General features: G+C 36.6%; 1 protein-coding gene across 1 annotated transcript; it reads right to left on the bottom strand.

Moving 5' to 3' along the window:
• Window positions 1–4228: 4228 nt before the first annotated feature.
• Window positions 4229–15635, bottom strand: OSTC (oligosaccharyltransferase complex non-catalytic subunit). The gene is made up of 4 exons (XM_039848685.1): window positions 15428–15635; window positions 11739–11832; window positions 10006–10203; window positions 4229–4812 (listed from the first exon to the last, which is right to left on the bottom strand). The coding sequence occupies exons 1-4, from the start codon at window positions 15564–15566 to the stop codon at window positions 4794–4796; spliced, it is 450 nt and encodes a 149-aa protein (XP_039704619.1). The 5' UTR covers window positions 15567–15635; the 3' UTR covers window positions 4229–4793.
• Window positions 15636–19150: the final 3515 nt, after the last annotated feature.

Raw genomic sequence — 19150 nt, 5'->3', positions numbered from 1 at the left:
AGGGTTCTTTCTTGACAGGAGGTATCTGAAGCAATGGACTTGACGAAGAAGAGAAACCATCCACTAACCAAAGGCAGCTCCTCGGCCTGCAGTGGAGCGGCGGGGTCATGCTGCCGGCGGGGTCATGCTGCATGCTGCATAGAAACTGTTTCCACCTTGTGTGGATACGACATAAATCATAAACCACTTTAAGTGGACGTAAAAATAAAAGCAGGCATACCATGCTTCAACTATATTTATTACATATGTCTATGAGTGTGCTTTTCCACCACTCCCATCCCCAGGGGAGAATGTATAATCATGCATTATATAAAACTGCAGAGTGTAAAGGGAAAAATAACTAAAGATAAGTTCAGAGTGAACATTTTTGGAGCACCTAATATGACCCAGAAGATGTGCATTATCTCATTTAATTCTCATAACATCCCTGTGAGATTACTAAGAGGAAAATGAGGCTCAGAGAATCTAAATAGCTTGTCCATGGTGACACAGCTAGTAATTGGCAGAGCTGGACTATCTGGAACCCAAATCTGACTGATCCCAAGTGTGAGCGCCCGGTAACTCGTGGTATTTTCCATCTAGATCTGTAGTAGCCATTGCTGAAAGCCTGACATTAGCATAGCTTATGAGAAGTGTGTAGCCACCAAAATGGCTATTCCATTTCCGTATAAGCATCCCCAAAGTGGTACATAACCTCTCGGGGAACTAATTTTTGAAGGAATATAGACAATCTATAGTGCAGCGAGAAAAGAATGATCATAAAGGAATCAGACCCCATGTTTCTGAGCCTGAAAAGCTAGAAATGGTAAGCCTGAAAAAATGGAGGCTCCTAAAAGGACTTTAATATTTGAAATGCTGGCTCTCAGTATGTAGTATAGTTATTTAAGTCTAGACGCAGACACAGGGGGTGGACCTGAAACCAATGAACTAAAGCAAAACAAAAAATAGCTTTCTAAAAGACAAAGATATCTGAAGATGGAATGAGCTACCTTGAGAGGTAAAAAGATTCCCATCACTGGCAGGTTCAACAGAAGACACAACACCTTATCACAGATAACGAAATTAAGACTTGAATTGTCTCACAAACTTTATAAATTATATGAACTAAATTCTATAAACTTGATAACAACTGGACTTTGGGTAATCTTGCAAAGAGGTAGCTAGACAACTGGGTGCAGCAGGGCTGCGGGGTGGGGTTAGGGAGCGAGAGCCAAGATAAGGGAAGAGGTAGGAGCTTCCATTCAAGAAAGTGCCATTAAAAAATTATTCAATTAAGATAATTTCCTCTAGAGTGGCTGAAGCTATCGAATGTAATGATCAGGATAAGCTGGCAGCCACGATTCCCACCACTCTGACCTAGAGTAATAAAAGTGACCAGTTTTAGAGAGAGAAAAGCATGAAGCAGATCCATAGAATAAGTCAGAAATAAGCAAGCATCCTTACAGTATTATGTTCTCGATTCTGGTGTTCCTGGGGCCCAATAGCTTTCCTGTCTTAAGTACTGTGATACTCCAGTATCTTAATCACTCTCTTTAAGGTAGCTTGACTGAATTTCTCTCATTTGCAATTAAGTCTTAGTACGTGGTTAAAACAAGGAAAAACAACTAAAAGAGATTTTGGACCAAGTGTATTTGCACTTGAAACTTTTAGGCAGATTAGCAGACCATTGTACCAAACACAAATTAAAGCCTCACCTCTTCCCAAATCTGGGTTTCAGTGTTCTTCTCATGAGTTCCTATAGAAAAGAGAACTGGCCCATTTTTGTGTAGATTCACAAGATCGTAAATTCCACATGAGCATTGGTTGTGTTTTTCTTGCTCACTGATGTAACCCAGCATCTGCCATTGTCTTTTATAAATAAGTGTATACTTCTTATTACTACATTCAGAGTGATCTTCTGTACCAGAAAATAGCAGCACATAATGGAAACAATTGGTCTGCCCAGCAGAAGACCTGAGTTCTAGTTCAAACAAATCTACTTCCTAGAAAAATGGGGAAATAACCCTTATTCCAGCTTTACAATTTAAAAATGTACCATTTACTGAGAACCTGTTACCTCACATTTCCCAATTCAAATAAACATAACAACAATCATAGTTCAATCTTTTATAAGCAAGGTATATAGGATTTCCTCTCACTTTAATCCTATAAAGGGGATATTTTCTTTATGATCTGTCAAGACGCGTGGCTCAGATCCCTTTGACGAACTGTCCAGCGGCAAACAGTGGAGCTAGTTGACACCCTCGTTGTTAGCTGTCGGGGTTCACCTCAGCTTTCCAGCCAAGATCATCCTAATTTTGAGACGGCCAAAGACTTGCAAAGGCAGTGGTACAAGGGTCTAACCATTTTCATCCAACATACTCCTGACAGTCTTTGCACTAGAGCTCCCCACTGGGCTGAAAGCAACTCTTGTCAGCTATGCATCACAGAATGACAGCTCCGCCTGGCTAATTCTGCACCCTTCCTTTACCTCTGACTGGAGTTACTCTCCACTAAACCATTTTGCACTTCTAACTCCATTTTAGCGCCCACTTCCTGGAGAATCTCGTGACAAAATCAAAGACTAGTTTGCTTTCCATCTAGTCTATTTACTCTTTCTCTTTTACTTATCTTTGCTGATGTTAATGATGCTTGGTAAAGAGATTGCTAGGTCATGTGGTAATTCTATTAATTTTTTGAAGAATCTCCATACTGTTTTCCATAGTGGCTACACTAATTTACATTCCCACCAGCAGTGTATGAGGGTTCCTTTTTCTCCACAACCTCTCCAACACTTGTTATTACTTGTCCTGTTGATAATAGCCATTCTTACAGGTGTGAGTTGGTATCTCATTGTGGTTTTGGTTTGTATTTCCCTATTATTTCACTCATATGTGGTGTATAAAACTGAAAGCAACAAGCAAATAAAAACTCAGACACAGACAACGGTTTAGTGGTTCACAGAAGTAGTGGGGGAGGAAGGAGGTAGATAAGGGTAAAGGGGGTCAAATATATGGTGACAAAAGGAGATCTGACTTTGGGTGGTGAACATACAATGCAATATACAGACTGTATTATTGAATTGTATACTTGTAACCTACATAATAATATTAAACAATGTCACCTCCAATAAATTTAATAAACACAGAAGCAAAATAATGACGATGATAATGATGCGTGGTAGGTTTGTCAGAGTGTAACATTTTTGTGTTCCCCAAAAGATTTTAGTACAAGGTACATGACATTTTTCTTCGCAGAAGACATTACAACTTTACCAGCAAAATTATTTCAATATATTTCATTGTATTTAGTGAATTATATGATAAACACACACACACATCCCCAACTTTAATAGCACCATCTGGTGGTGCCTAACAGGAACTGCTCACTAAGTCATTCAGGAAAAGATCTTTTGAAGCTGTTCCCACCTTTGTTACCTCTGTCCAAGCAGTTCGTTTTAAAATATGGCCGAAGAATGAAAAATGTAATTAAAGTTAAATCAAATCTTTACAACTGGTGAACACACACAGGTCTTGTTTTCCATTTTCAGAGCTTTGGAGCATAGCAACCTCTTCTCCCCACATCTCATCGCTATAGTACGAACTATTATCTTGCTTGATTTTTGTGTGTGGAATTTCAGTATCTGACATCTTATAGAACATTTTTATATTTTATTATCTGGCTTCCTTACAAGATTTTGATTATCTTCTCTTCCCTCTATGAGGAGGAAGCCTTTCTGTGTCTTTCCTATGACCCTCAGTGCCGCCGCTTGACATGTGATAGGTACAAAACTTTTTGAATAAACGAATCTTTTTAAATTTCATGAACAGCTACTTTTAGATTGACCTTGGAATTGGAAAAAAAATTCGCTTAAGAGAAAACTTTACTGCAAACTTAAAGATCCTATGATAGGAATTAATCAAGCCACTAGAGAAGTGAAGTTCATAGCCAGTCAGAGAGAACCGAAAGAGGGGAATTGATGGGTCTACAGATGTTTTTAGATGGGCTCAAAACTGTGTTAATTACTGAAAATGAATGGCTGAAGGGAACTTTTATCTAACACATCACATGTCCAATAACTCTGACAGATATGCAGGCCGTGCTTGAGTATTTATAGGGATGTGAAGTTGCTACTTCACAAATTTTGAGACTGTAGGCCACCAACAGTAGCAAGTCACAAGATGGGACTGAATAATTATAGACCAAAAGGTTAAAATCGTTAATAAATTAAAAAACAAATATAAAAGGTATTAATTAGAAAATTATTTATTTCTCCTCCTTTTATACACCTTATTGTTCAGAAAACAGTCTTACATACATATCTGAAATATTGTAGTATCACACACTCTACTTAAAGGCAAAGCACCACAGGTAAAGCTGATCAGCTGTCCAGAGTTCTCAGCTTGCAAGATCTTGCTTCCTGATTTTACATTAATTTCTGAAAGTCAGAAATGTCCTCTCCAAAAACTGTTAAGGGGGTTGTAGAAAATAATCACTCTATTCAATATTATAGTTGTAGAAATGGAGTATATTTTCTTTAAGAAATGAAAAACTGAGAAGGAAATGCCACTTAACATCGTTGGTATGTCAGTATTGGTCAGCAGGAAAAAAACACTGTGATAAGCTTGTCTCTTTGATACCAAGAAGATATTCTAGTCCAAGCTTTATTATGCTTCCCACGTTTTCTACTAATGCTTCTTTTCTGCTGCTTTTCATCCTTTTCCATATTTCATATCAGAGGACTGGTTTAGCCTTTAAAACTTCATTAACAGGAGCAAATCCAGTTATCCACGGATTTCTTCTCAAAAGGCACTCTAACCCATCAGATAGCCGCTGTAGAAATAAAATACATAAAGGTGAAATATATAAAGGGAAGTAACATTTCAAAATTCCCCAATTTTATGATGAATCAAATGACAATCTGAAAATATAACTATGTGATTCCGTTTTACAGCTTTTATTTTATATCTTGTCCCCCCCCAAATATTTTACTAGGCCTCAGTTCCATTACCCTCCTCACCCCGCAAAGGATAAGGTTACAAATCAATATGCTAAACAACACAGAATAGGAAAAAAAAAGTAAAGAAAATGTTATGTAAAAGTTAGAGTCGGAATCAATTTCCTTTAGACTCTCACAACTGCAACAAAAATCATAAACCTTTTAATGGAAAGATTTTCCATTGGGAAGTTTTGGATTTTCTAAAGACCCTAATATTACCAAAGGAGAAGGTAGAAAGATCAAGAGCTACTCACACTTGGGAAGTGAACCCCTGAACCCTCAAGCAACAGTGTGCAGAAGCATCTGCCCCTGAACCTGTTCCTTCAGGAAATGTCCAGGTGGCAGGAAGAGGCCTTGGCTGCAGCTGCAGAGCAAGACAAACTTCCTGTGGATCAAACAGGAGATCCTTGCAGAAGTACAAGTTGTAAATGTACCAGTTAGGCCCCAGAATTCTCTTTAAATTAAAGCATTACAAAGTTTGGTTTCACAAAGTTCCGAACTTTTTCTTTAGTAATAAATCCTTGCAACTTATTATTAATTAAGGATCTGCAGGATCAGAGGGCAAAAAAACTGTATAAGGCTAACTACATTTAGAAAGCGCTTAGTACACACTGTTCCCACTGATGCATTCAGGACTTCTCTCCTTTTGACACTTAGTGGGTAAGCCTGGGAAAATCTGACTCAGTTTCCTCATCCTATAAAATGGAGTTACCTCAAACTGAAGGGCTATATAAGAGAATCTACTTACATAGTAACTGCTACTAATGGTAATGAGCACTTGACAATGTTAGCTGCTGTTATTAGTTCAGAGTTAGGTTTCTTCATTCGTAAGGTAAGGAATCAAAACTCTTCACAGGGTTGAGGTCTACTACAGTGCCTGGCACACAGCAGGCACTCAGAATGTGATTTTCCTCCATTCCAGCTTCTGGACTCACTTGATCTACAGGGCTTAGATCTATGCAGCCAATGTGACCTCCCAGAACTCATTCTAGCTTTGCCTTCTGCTCTGTCGATCCCTGCTCTGAGCACAGAGAGAGCTTAGAGCTCACACAACCACCTTTGCAACAACTCTGATACAATCGAATACTTCTCACCACCACCACCCTCCATCAAAAAAACTGAATAAAAAACAAAAAGGCTCTTAGGGTATATATTGACTGCGAAGATTCTCATCTATATTTGCTACTATGACGCCTGATACTTCACAAAAAGCAAACTGACTTCAACTTCACAAGAAAAAAACGTTCAAGATTTTAATAAAGTATTAACTAATGGAAATAGCACTAACAGGCGTTTTTCAAAAAACCGTGACCTGTTCTTACATTTAATCCTTGCAACAGTCATAAAAAGGTGCGCAAAACAATTATTCTTACAGGTGAAGAATGTGAGACTGTGGGGGCAGTTAAGTGGTTTGCTCAAAATCACAAGGCAAGAAAATAACAGAACCAGCATTAAAACACAAGTGTCCTTATTACTCCTGATGTACTATCTTCTCCAATGATCCAAAGACAGAAACCTCACTTTCTTCTTTTAAAAACAGAAATTGCTTATTTATTTAATTTTGAACTGGTGTCCATAATCCAACCTGAAACACTGAACTTTTAGGGTTCTGTTTATCTTTACAATAAAAACACTAATAATTACCATTAATATTATGCTTGAGAGCACATAAAACACCTCCTCATTTAATCTTGACAGTAATTCTTTGAGTCACATAATTAACTTCATTTAACAAGTTTGGAATCCGAGAGTTCACAGAACCGATCCAAAGTCTTAGAGCGAATAAGCAGTAAGCCCCAAACTGGCTTCCAAATTCCTCACTCCTTTTACCACACCATCCTCAGCAGCTGTACATATGGTTTCGTTAGAATTACATCTCTTCTTTGCTAACAATGAACTTTAGATACGAGATTACATTCATTGAAAACAACCCAGTTTATTCAGATGCCAGACTCCTTACAACATTAACTTTTTGAATATAGCTCCAAACCTGGAAGCAAATGAAGGAGACTCAAACATCTAAAAGGACTGTGAAAAAGCCAGGCCACCAAGCTCCCCTCCAGCCAAGACTGATTTAAAACGCAGTCAAATAGCTAGGTTATCTATTTCCTCAAATCACAGAATTAACGATAAACTGAAGAGGAGGAAGAAAAGAATGAAATTGCAATAGGTTATAATAACAATGAGAAGTGACAGGTTATACTGAGGAATAAACTAAAAAAATGATAAGTACTACTATGTTTAGTATAAATATGGATGGAGTCAAGAAGGCAAAAGTATGCTTAATGTTCATAGTGTCCAGCAAATAACACTTATCAAATAATAAATATTTGCTAAATCCAAATGTGAAATGGCAAGGAGACAATAAAACAAACACTTTTGAAAGAGGCCTGGCAAAAATGAGTAAGATAAAGTTTTAGTACATCCAGCATTAAATTTCAGTTATATGGAATAATCATCTGTATACGTTATCCTATTCCCTAAATGATGTTGTTATTATATTCTTACTTTTTATTTATCATTTTCCACCTCCCTTTAGGAAAACTTTTTTCTGAAATGATCTCATGAACTTAGGGTTTACTCAGGGGCTCCCTAGCTTTTCTCATCAGGCTTAATAAACACAAGCTCGAATTGCTAAAATGGAGATTTTTGCCAGTCTGAGTAAAGCAGGCCCTTTGTCTTCAAGTATATAATTATCTATTTAGATTATTTTATAAAGCTTTAGAACAGACTTGCCTAAATGTAGGAACCTATCCTTCCACTCCCAACCAACCACTTTGCCTAATTTTAGGCCATTACATCATGACACGGCAGGCTATCTTTATTTTATTTTATTTTATTTTAATTAATTAATTAATTAATTAATTTGAAGTTTTTATTTTTTAATGTTAAGATTCTGCTATTAGGTCAAAAATATTCTAATAATGGTGGCTAAAGAGACTCTAATGACCATTCGTCACTTTTCAGAAGAACTAAGTATGAACTTGTACTAGTTTTCTTCCACCCAGTGTACAAACATTATTTCTTTGAGCCTGCGTACATTTAAAAGGTACCTCATATACATACAACTTCGTGTACATAATCTTATAAATCATATTAGATAATTTTTATTTTCAAAAGGAAAATTGCTCCTTTGTAACTCTGTACAACAAAAATATTAGGTACTAATATTTGATTTTTCATTTTAAATGTACTGTCATGTATGCATACAGTCAAAAAAGTTGTTCATTAGCATCCATGTTTCTTCAAAATATAAGGCATCAAATAAAGCCATTTTTAATTTGTAAAACTGTATCAGTAGGGGAGACATCAGATATTTTAAAAGCATAAATCATAAACTATAAAATTAATAGTACCATTTCGCCACTACTGTTTTCTCCTATTTAATCTGAAAAAAACCATAGTTACTGGTGGTTTTAAACATCTATTTGTTGTTGCTGTTCCACTTACTATGTATTAAGCTGTTTACATACGTTGGGATCAAAGATAATGTGTCTACAAAAAGACAGGAACATCCCCTCCTTGCTCGTGGTACCAACCACAACAATGCAGTGATGAGCCAGGTCTGTGGGCAACAATGTGTTTGCCCACAGACCTGGCTCATCACTGCATGTGAGGCCTGCAATATGCCAGAATATTGTTCTTCTGTTGTTTATCCCCACTCCACACCTAAGATACCAGGGATTAGGAGATGTAGATGAGAAATCATATCAAAGAGGGAGCCATAAGTTCCTTCCTCTTAAAAATTTCAATCCTAGAGTTAAGTGCATGACAAGTTATAGAAAGAAGCAATTTTCTGCTTAGATCATTGTTCTGCTTTGATTACATCTAATCATAATCCACACCTGAAACCCAGAAAGTATACCCTATTTTCTACTGACTTAGCCAACAATCTTAGATACTGGTCTGCAGAATGGAGAGAGTAAGACAAATGTTTACATAAATAACTACAAAAGCAAGATGGAGGCAATCCAAAGAATTAAACGCTTTCCAAAGCTTTTTGTAAGCAGTCAATAGCTCTATTATCCTAAAAGTCAAATGCCTGAGCTAGAAGAAAAACATGATCACATCCTACAGAGAGGACCTAAAACCATAAGGGAGAATGGGAAGCGTAGGTAGAATCTGGTTCTGAGGGCAGAATCAGCCCACTTCTGTTCTGCTATGTCTCCAAAGGTTCCTTTTGTTTTGGCTGTTAATTTTTAATACCCTTTTTATCCTCTCTGGGAGCCACCTCTTATCTTGTTTTGCTATGGAAAACTTGAGTCTCTTTCATCTAGGGGCAGGAAAAAGAGGAACAAAAAGAGGAGGCTGGAGTACCCAAGTCTTCATACAATTCAGCCAATGGCCAAAATTGTCTTCCCTGGACAAACACAAGAGCCACTGACAGAACAGTCGGAGGGAGCTATATGGCCATGGATATTCAGCTGACAAAGAACACTAGGCTCTCTCTTCTCTTCTTGCAGGGCTAAGATGGGAACATAATTGCCGGATAAGTACTTCTGACTTTCTAGGGGGAAGTCTGATCTTTCCACCTCAGACGTGTTATAGATAATGAGCAGGTTAAACCCATAGAACAAGTGAACTTGTGAAATTCAAACACATTAGACAACTTCCCTTTTCCATCCAAGGCTTAATGGGTTTTCCTTGTACTAACAGTCAAAGAGCAGTAGCAATTAATGGCCACAAAATATTCCCTACTATTACCATCACCACTAGAACTCCCTATGTTACAGACTAACCAAAATGTACTTTAGAAAAACAGTGGTCAGTGACGCTACAACAAAGCAACTCAATTTTCTCATGAACACGTACAAAGATGCAGTCTGGAAGACCTACTGGTCTCAATTTTGCTACTAACTATAGCTATAACTTTGAGCAAGTCACAGATTTCTTTAGTTCTCAGAATTTTCATCTGTTTAAAACGAGTTAAATTAAATTTCCTATGATTTTATGTGATCCAGGTAATTATTTTACAAATTTGCAACAGAAGTAAAGTTGCTGAATAGATGAAGTACTTAATAACTTACGGTAGTTTCATTCTCATGAATACTCTAGCCATGAAAAAACTCAATAGGACACAGACGAATCCAATGAATAGAAGAAGAAATCTATTGAGTTTTGGAATGTTTGGTGCATTGGATCGGTCTAGGATTATGAAACCTAAACCTCCCATTGTAAACAGGAAGCTGGATGCGAGTCCTTCCATAATATATTGTCCATTTACTCTGAAAAAGAAAGACCATAGCAAAACAAAATATGAAAATTCCCAGAAAAACAAAAACTTTTTCCTTAGATTGAAATTCCTACTTCTGTTAAAACATTTTTGTGCTCATTTTTTATTCTTATCCTTATAACTATTTTACTACATTTCTGGATATTCATTTCAAGAAATACATATTGAGAGCCTATTATGTATCAAGCACTATTCTAGGTTCTGGGGCTACAATAAACAAAATACACAAAACGCTTTGTCTTCACGGAACATATGTCCAAAAAAAGTTTTAAAACCTCAGCTAACACAACTGTCTATGAAAATCAATACTCACATTTTAATTATTGGCTGAAAAAGCCAATTATTGTATGTATGTGATCTTTTACTCAGAACTTAAGTTTAGCCCTTAAAAGTTATGCTGTTTAAATTTCTATCAATTTCAAATTAATTTCGAATTGTTGTAAATGCTTCTGGAAAAGTTTTGTAATACTTAATAAGCCTCTTATTTCAAAGGGAAAAATTTTATAGCAAGCATTCTTAACTAAGGCTCCATGAACCCCACAAGCATTCCCAGTAATCTATAAACACTTAAAGTTGTATGCAAATTTTTGTATATATCTGAATCTGATCTTTCTAGGGATATAGAACTTTCAAAATTATCAGAGTTCATGTACCTCCAAAAGCGATTTTCTCTTTTAAAGGGATGATTTATACATAGGCATATGCAAAGAAGGTACATATTTTTTGTTAACTAATTGCTTTAATTGAAAACTCGATACATTCACCAGGTTTGAAATTCAAACGGCACAAATGATGACACTGTAAAAGGTTTCTCTACCATTAAGATCTCCTATCATCTAGATCTCTTCCCCAGGGAATCACAATAATCTTTTCAGGAATATCCTATGCATGGAATAGCATTAATATAAGTAAAAGTATAAATATAAATATCTAGCTATGTTTAGGTAGACAGTTATCAAGTAGATTTTAGAAAGCAATACAATAAGCTTTGCAGGGTGAACAAAACCACACTAGAATGATGTTTCATTGCTGAAATGGAATTCCCAGGTCTCAAAAACTATTTTTCTTATTTAATAGTATAGTCCAGGGATCCACAAAAATTTTTCTTAAATGTCCAGATAGTATATATCTTAGGTTTACAGGCCATATGGATTGTGTCATACTTACCACTGTGGCTTGAAAGCAGCCACAGATGGTATATAAATAAATGGGTGTGCCTAGTTCCAATAAAGCTTTACTTACAAATTCATTTGCTGATCCCCAGAACTGTCTCTACAAATGTACTTTAAATTGATACCCTCCTTTAAATAAGTTATATCATTGCGAAATATTTTATTTCCTAATAAACAAATAAATAATATACTTCTACTCTTGCTCTTGCCCGCTTCCTGCCAATTCCGAATTCAGCATTTTAAAACAGCTATTGTCTAAATACAGATGATCACCATAGGTTTCACTCTTTTAAAATAAGCAGGCATGCCCAGTAACCTTTCCCACCACCAAATCATTCAAAAAGGTATCTTTTACCTGTAGGCCAAGAAAGCTACTGGCCTCTGATGGCCATGTTCATCAGTCATAGAGCCAACACTTGGAGGTTCAACAATAACATCGTAAATTATTCCTATGTGAAAGACAACAGTATAGATTAAATTGGATCCCTAATTTTTAAAATGGGATTAATCATCTGTCTCTAAAGGTTCATTTATATTTAAATAGGTCTGCACGTATTAAAATATAAATACAGGTAGTATAAAAATGTATTATTATAGTTAAATGAGGCCCAGCTCATTTATCTCCTAAACTTCAGATAAACATTCAGAAATTCAACTCAACACTTTAAGATGACTTGTAAAAGAATATTATCCCTAAAAGAGGTATTTTATAAAAGAAATTCATTAACTGCTCCTAATATTCAAGAATGACTCCACAATAAAGGAAGAGTAATATTAAAGGTTATATTTCAGTTTAAGGAAATGTTCCACATAGCTTGGATTTGTTTTTATAAATTGAGAGCTACTAGAGAAATTTTCTTGCTTAAATGTAAAATAAGGAAACATTTTAAAATCACACCATTAGCACTAGAGATTCATGATCATTAATGTTAGTATCTATGAACATTTTTAAGTTTTCTGAATCTCCCACTGTCAACATCTATTATTTATCTTCTCCATTTTTCTCCCAACAACCTCACTTCCAGCTTTTCTTAAGCACAAAAAGGCTGTGTCTCCTTCACCCTTAACTAACAATCAATCATATAGGAATTCCCTAATCTTCCATCCCTGCAAAATCTATAAACTGGTACCCGAATCTATCCTTCTCTCCTTCCTTCCAGGTATGTTCAAAGAAGAATTCCTCCTACCAAGGTGGGATCCCTTCTGCAATTATCAGGACTCCATCTCCTGTTGCCTTCTTGGGGAATTTATTCCTTTGGAAATCTCTTCTCTCTCCTATATTTTCAATCTGTCCTTCCTTACATCAATCTTCCCTAGACTCCAGACCTTTCTAGCTAACATCTTATTTTTATGCTTCCTTTTCAAAGGGAGTCAGGTTTCCCTTCTGGGGGGCGGGGAGCAAACTTGCCATCTCCCCTTCCTCACTTACACTTCATTCCTCAACTCACTCCGATCTAGCTTCTGCTACCACTAATTATTACTCTTGCTAAGGGCTCCTATAACCTCCATGTTGCCTAATTCAATGAACACTTTTCAATTCTCTTAGGCGGTTTCCCAGCAGCACTTGATCCAGTTTTCTAAATTCATTTTCTTGGGAGGAAAAATGGCTTCTTCATGGCTTTTGTAACACTCCTGTCCATGATTTCTAGCTACCTCTATAGCTGAGCCTCCTCTTCCATAAAACCACTAGTGTTGGAAGTTCCTTAGGGCTTGATTCACTGTCCTCTTTTTCTACATTCTCTCCTGAATTGAACTCATTCCTTCCCAGGGTTTTCAAATTCTATGTGCTAATGATTCTCAAAGTGCCAACACTTAACAAATAATGTTAGCACCATTAGAATGAGATGTCAGTTCCCCAAGAACAGGGACTTTGTCTATCTTCAATATCTGGCTTATGGGAGTTCAGAAAACATTTGTTACTGACCAACTTCAACACAGCTAAACTCATACCTGCTAACTCACATATCCAACTATAGTTGGTTATGTCTAACTATTATATATCCCATAATGACCTCTAGTTCACCATTCTTCATCAAAAAAAGACTTCATTTCTTTAATCTCAGAAAATGATACTTTCATCTACTCTTGCTCAAACCTGAGGCCAGTTAAGATTCCTTCACACTCATTTTTCCCCTACGTCTAATCGATCTAGCAGCAAGGCCTACTGAATATATTTCCAAAATATCTTTCATTATATTTTTCTCCATTTCTGCTGCCTCCAACCTAGTCTAGTCTAAGTCAACTACAAAACATTTAATTCATCTCTCAGTCACATATCTGTCCATACTTTTTCCTCTGCCTAGTATGCCCTTTCCACCAATCCTTCAGATTTTGCTAACATGTCATTTCCTCAGGAACCACTCTCCAATGCAAATGATATTCCCAACTCCCATTTTCTCATAACCTCTTAGTCTTTTCCTTCAATACATTTGTGGCATTTTGCAACAGAAAAAAATCTAAGGGAAAAAAATTTATGTGGTATTTAACATGTCTCAACCATGACATTTAGAAGATTCAAGAGAGCAGAGTCCTTATCCTTCACTGTTGACTCCAGTACCTTGTGCCTGGAACTTAATAGGGACTCGATACATTATTTGCAAATATTTCTCTACAATAAATGTTATTTATTTATGAAGGACAATCAGTTTTTAAAAGAGACTTCTTCTCAGTGGCAAAAATGATTCCTTGTATGAGAAACCTCATGGCCTTGGCTACTAAAAGGTGTCCTTTTCACCTTCTTGCAAGGGTTGAGGCAGAGAATCTCCAATCTCACAACAATCAATAGGGAAAAAGTAGCCAAAATGAAAATTGTGAGGCTTCTAGCAAAGGCTCTGGCTGCAAGGGAAGTAGGGATTGCAGGAAAGAAACTAGCAGATAAAAGCAGACAATGACTCTACTGAAAAGAAAAAAAAAAAGGCACATGCATTTTAAATTTCATTAACTCAATACAGTACCTATTAATGTGCTGAGCAGATGTTAATGCTAATGCAATGCTAGGATAGTATCTTACCAACATAAAAAAATATTTAAAATGGAATTTATTTAAGCGAGCATAATTGTCACTATTCTAGACTGGGGGAGGGGCGGAGTGTGATTGATTCAAAGGTACATTCTAAAACTAAGCCCTCATAGTTTCAGATTCTTCCCTCTTCAGTACAACTATTCTCATAAAACAGCTCTGAAAATGAAGACGTCTGACTATTCTCTTCAAAGCAGAACTTTTACTGTCCCTAACCTGCAGAGCCTGAATTTCATAATTTCCAAATTAAGTACCCCACTTTCTAAAACGTAAAAGTACAGTCGAATAATCTTGAGTAAATCGTGGAACTTGGTTTGAAAGGGTGGAGGCTCTGAAAAGGCTGTTGCTAGATTGCCAGCTCACCACTACACAAAGCAACGCCCCTTTTGCAACTTTCTACTTGAAAAGATCAGAATAAAATCCAGAAGTTTTTAATAGTAATGTTATTTCCTTTATTCTTTACATTCTCAACTTCTGCTCTCTGAAATACAATACCAAATGCAAATCTATCTCCAATCTCAAATATTAATCAAAACTGTGGTTTCGGAAAATTTCATTCATGCTCATTGTTGATTGGGTTAAAAAGCAACACAGGACCCTTAGGTTTGAGGTAACAAACTCAAGAACTTCCAAGTCTCTTCCAAGGTTCCAAGGACTGGAAACAAAGAGAAGGTAAAGTCCCACACCCTCTTGACCAACCATGGAAGTAAGATGGGCTAGCCTAGACTTCCCGGGTCTTTGCAAGCAATGAAAGAGCAACAGTCTGAACTTGAAAAATATATTTGACTTGGATCCCTCGGATAAGAAGCTAGGCGAGGAAACGCAATGAGGAGTGAGAACACGAGTACTCCGAGGGCGTGAGGACAAATAAACCTTAGGGCTGTTAATATTTGGGACCTCAGAACTTCCCTCCACCTTCCGTAAAGATCTAGAGCAGAGCGATGCTTGCCCCGGGGCTGAGTCAGCTCCAGGGCGGGCAGGCTCTCCGCCCCTCAGCACCTCTCTGTCCCCGGCCAGCCCGTTACCTCCGGTGATGAGGAAGTAAGACACCACCACCAGAGCGTACACCGTCATGGCCGAGGGCATGTGCACCCAGGGCGGCTTCTTCAGCTTCAGGTTGGGGCATTCGAGCACCAAGAACGGGACTCGGTACAAAGTCTCCATGTTGGTGGTGGCAAAGGAAGCTCTCAACCTGAAGTCCCACGCGCCACCCGGAAACAGGCCAAGCCTGCCTATCGCCAGCGCGTGCGCGGAGGAGGGACCGGCAGGCCCGCAAAGCTCGGAGGCAGTATACATATCCATAGGAGAAGAGATGAAGCTATAAAAACTAATTAAAAGTTTCAAAACTATGTATTATTGAATATAAGACATAAATTTGAATAAGAAGCTCAGTTATTGTCGATAAATAATTAGGTGATTTATGTAACTTCAAGGACCTGCAGGGCTTCTGACGTGGCCCAGCCGCAGCAGCTGAGGGAACCGAATCCTTCCAGGCCCGCCCACTTGCTGACGCTAAGGATTTGGAAGCTGATTGGACAGGGGCGCTAGAGGTTCCCACAGCTGGAGGATGAATGGAAACGTTTGGAAAGCTCTCCCTTTTAATTAGCGTTTTCTTCAAGAGCTTGAGCAAGTCGTAGGTGGCTGAGCTTTTACTTCCCGATGCATTAGTGTTGATAGCAATAATAACAATTGTTACTAAAATAATGTATTATCAAATTTTTTAAACAATGGACAATCCAGATCTATCACAAATGTCAAGAACCTAAAGCTGATTCTTTGACGTGACCAAAATACTATTTTAAATAACTCGTTTTCTTCCCTCCAATTTGCTCCTCTCTCAGCCACCCTTATCTCGTAAATGCTAAAATCAGGCTGAAATCTTGAAATCATCCTGGTTTCTCTGTTAAAATCCCACACCCAAAATAGCCGATCTTTTTGTCTGTACTACCAAAAATATCTTTAATTCATCCACTTCTCTCCATTCCATTGCCACCACCCTAGTGGCAGCCACATCGTCTCTTACCTAAGCTACATTCAGTCTAAGTGGATAAAAATAAATGATGAATAATTAGTCTTTGGGAATGGACTAGATGGCCTAAAAAGCTTTTTGTTTTCTATTTTATTTTTATTTGTGTACACTCTCTTAAGATTCTGCAAATGTCAATTTCCTTTTGGAGTAAGAGTTAAAAGTGACTGATTATTTAAATCCAGAACAGCCTGATTGATGCCTCTATTATTGAACCAATGTTTTCATGTTTTTTTGTTGTTGGTTTGTTACTGAGCCTATTTTACAGGATGAGATGAATTGGTTCTGCACTTAGTTAATGACCCACTTATTAAAAAATTGTTTAAATATCATAATAATGAAAATATTTATAAAACACTGCAACATCTCATTCTAAATATGGGTGAGGTTTGCTGCTCTTACTATTCAATAGTGAGTCTCCCCCAGAGTCTTACTCACCTGTTTATTAAGGAAGGTACATTAATCTTAGCTTATAAGGGTTCATTAATAATAATAACTCCAATGAAGTGTGTATACACCAGCGCCAGCATTAATTCATAGAACATTTTCTGGGGACTATAAAGCAGAATGTTTTTGAAATTCTCATAAGTTTATAAATAAGGAAAAGTTTGGAACAATGAAAAGTGTGTTACCTTGAAAATATAATTAAAAACATAGAAATGAAAAAATTTTAAGCTTCTTTTATAGCTTAGGGAAGGAAACTAATTAACCACCCCTTGGCAGATATATCAAGCGATTTACATTGGTTCTTATTTAGTCTTCGTGACAATTCTATTAGGTAAATACTATTATCACCTTTTTATGTATGACAAAATTAAAGCTTGGGAAGTGAAATAAATTTAAAAGTATAATATAGTCTGTAATTAGATGAGACCTAAAGGCAATTGCCTTAAACGTAAAACAGATTTAAGATGTTTAAGATAGGACAAGTTTGTATACTTATCCTTCTTCCTGTATATTCTGGAGCCAAATAATTCTATATACACTGTGGAAAACACATAGACACATAGAAGTTTTATAAATATAAGTTTTAAAATAAAAAATTAAACTGCCAAATCAGAAGAGATCACAATTATCTATATGCGTTATTACCATTGTCACTTTTTTTTTTTTTACTGTTTTAATAAGTAAGTTTGTTCCAGGAAGCAATTCATTATTATTTTTAACATTTTAAACTTCGAAATATACCCCAACTTGAGTTTGTAATATTCTTCAAGCCAGGTATAAAAAAAAAAAAAACCTTTCCTGAGTAAAATATGCACATCTGTTACCCTCTGTGTCTTAACCAACAATATTCCTATAGGAAATATTTTGTTTAAACACAACATAAACTTCGTAACTGAAAACTAAAGAAATAATTAATATAACCATGGGCGTTAATTAGATCTTAATCATTCAGTGGGTGGTTATTTTACACAGATGAAAGACGAATGTTGGAAGAAACAAAAACTTAAAACATTTTACACAGTAGAGCCTATCATTTGAAACTACACATAAAATCAAAAATGACTAATTCTTACTGTGCACAGGCAAATCTACACTCAAGGAAGAAAAGAGCCTAAAAGAGATACTTACCAAGATTTTCATGTTTAATGCAGAAGATCTTAATAAAAAGCTTTGAAGTCAGGAGAGGCTCCAACAGTCAAAAGAAAAGAAACCCCCCCTCCCAAATAAGTTTTTAACTAAATTCTAAACAAACTAGAGCTACCAGGTCTATTAATACTGCTGAAGTCAGTTTACCTAAATATGGAATAGGGAAGAAATTAATAGCTGGTTTGTTTTTTTTTTTTTTGGTAAGATAATAATATACAATTTTAAGCTAGATTTATTTAGAAAACATTTTGCAGTGTAGTTGATCGTCTCTTGAACTGTGCTCTTTCTCTCTGGATTCTGAATAAGAATGAGTGTGTTTGTTTCCCCAGCGCAACAATTATTTGTTGCATGGCAACTCTGTGCCAGGCACTCTGTTACACACTACAACATCACATGCTCTAAATTCACATTCTTTCTAATACAATAGTAAATTGTGAATTTTGTTGTTATTATTTTAAATTTTAAAGATTAACATTTTAAGTAAAACATAAGTACATGCCCACAGAGATACCTATGGAGTAAGCTTCCTTTCCTCATCACTCTCATTTCAGTTAGTTCTCCTTCCAGAGGCATTGAGAACCTAGGATTAGTTCTGTAATGCACAACTGGAATAAACATATTCAGACATGGATGAATCCCCACATTGGTCTCCTGACGCATATGGTAGCAAAGGCTAAGTGGAACCAACCAAACTGTCTTTACCTCAAGACAATTAATCAGTAACTGCAGAGACTGATGTCACCATCAAGGACTCAAAAGATGTAGAGTGACAATCCCTACCACATTTCATTTAATTAACCAATTTGGCTTTTGTAAAAAAACAAAAAACAAAAAACAAAAAACAGATGAATCTTGGAAAACAACAGTAGATTAATGCAGACTTAATCGTGTGGTGACTCCAGTTGTGGCTGCTGTTCCACATCTGGTTTTGTTGCTGGGGCACGTCAACCCCTCCCTGGCATGTGTTAGGTAGCTATTGATCTGGCAAGTGCTTTTTTATGTAATGATCATAAGAAGAAGTTTGCATTTGAATGGCAGGATCAGCAATAAATCCTTCAACGTCCTATCTCAGGACTACATATAATGTTCAGTCCTATGTCATCATCTGATTTGTAGGCACCTTTGTTGC

Source organism: Pteropus medius, unplaced genomic scaffold (genome assembly GCF_902729225.1).
Source record: "Pteropus medius unplaced genomic scaffold, Ma_sr-lr_union100, whole genome shotgun sequence".
NCBI lineage: Eukaryota > Metazoa > Chordata > Mammalia > Chiroptera > Pteropodidae > Pteropus > Pteropus medius.
This window is presented reverse-complemented; position numbering and strand designations above follow the sequence as displayed.

Excerpts from the sequence above, each read along its gene's own strand:
- OSTC (XM_039848685.1), bottom strand. The coding sequence starts at position 15,566 with ATGGAGACTTTGTACCGAGTCCCGTTCTTGGTGCTCGAATGCCCCAAC. Across the intron at positions 11,833-15,427 it reads TTACTTCCTCATCACCGGAG|GAATAATTTACGATGTTATT; the intron begins GTAACGGGCTGG and ends TCTTTCACATAG. Across the intron at positions 10,204-11,738 it reads GTAGCTTTCTTGGCCTACAG|AGTAAATGGACAATATATTA; the intron begins GTAAAAGATACC and ends TTTCTTTTTCAG.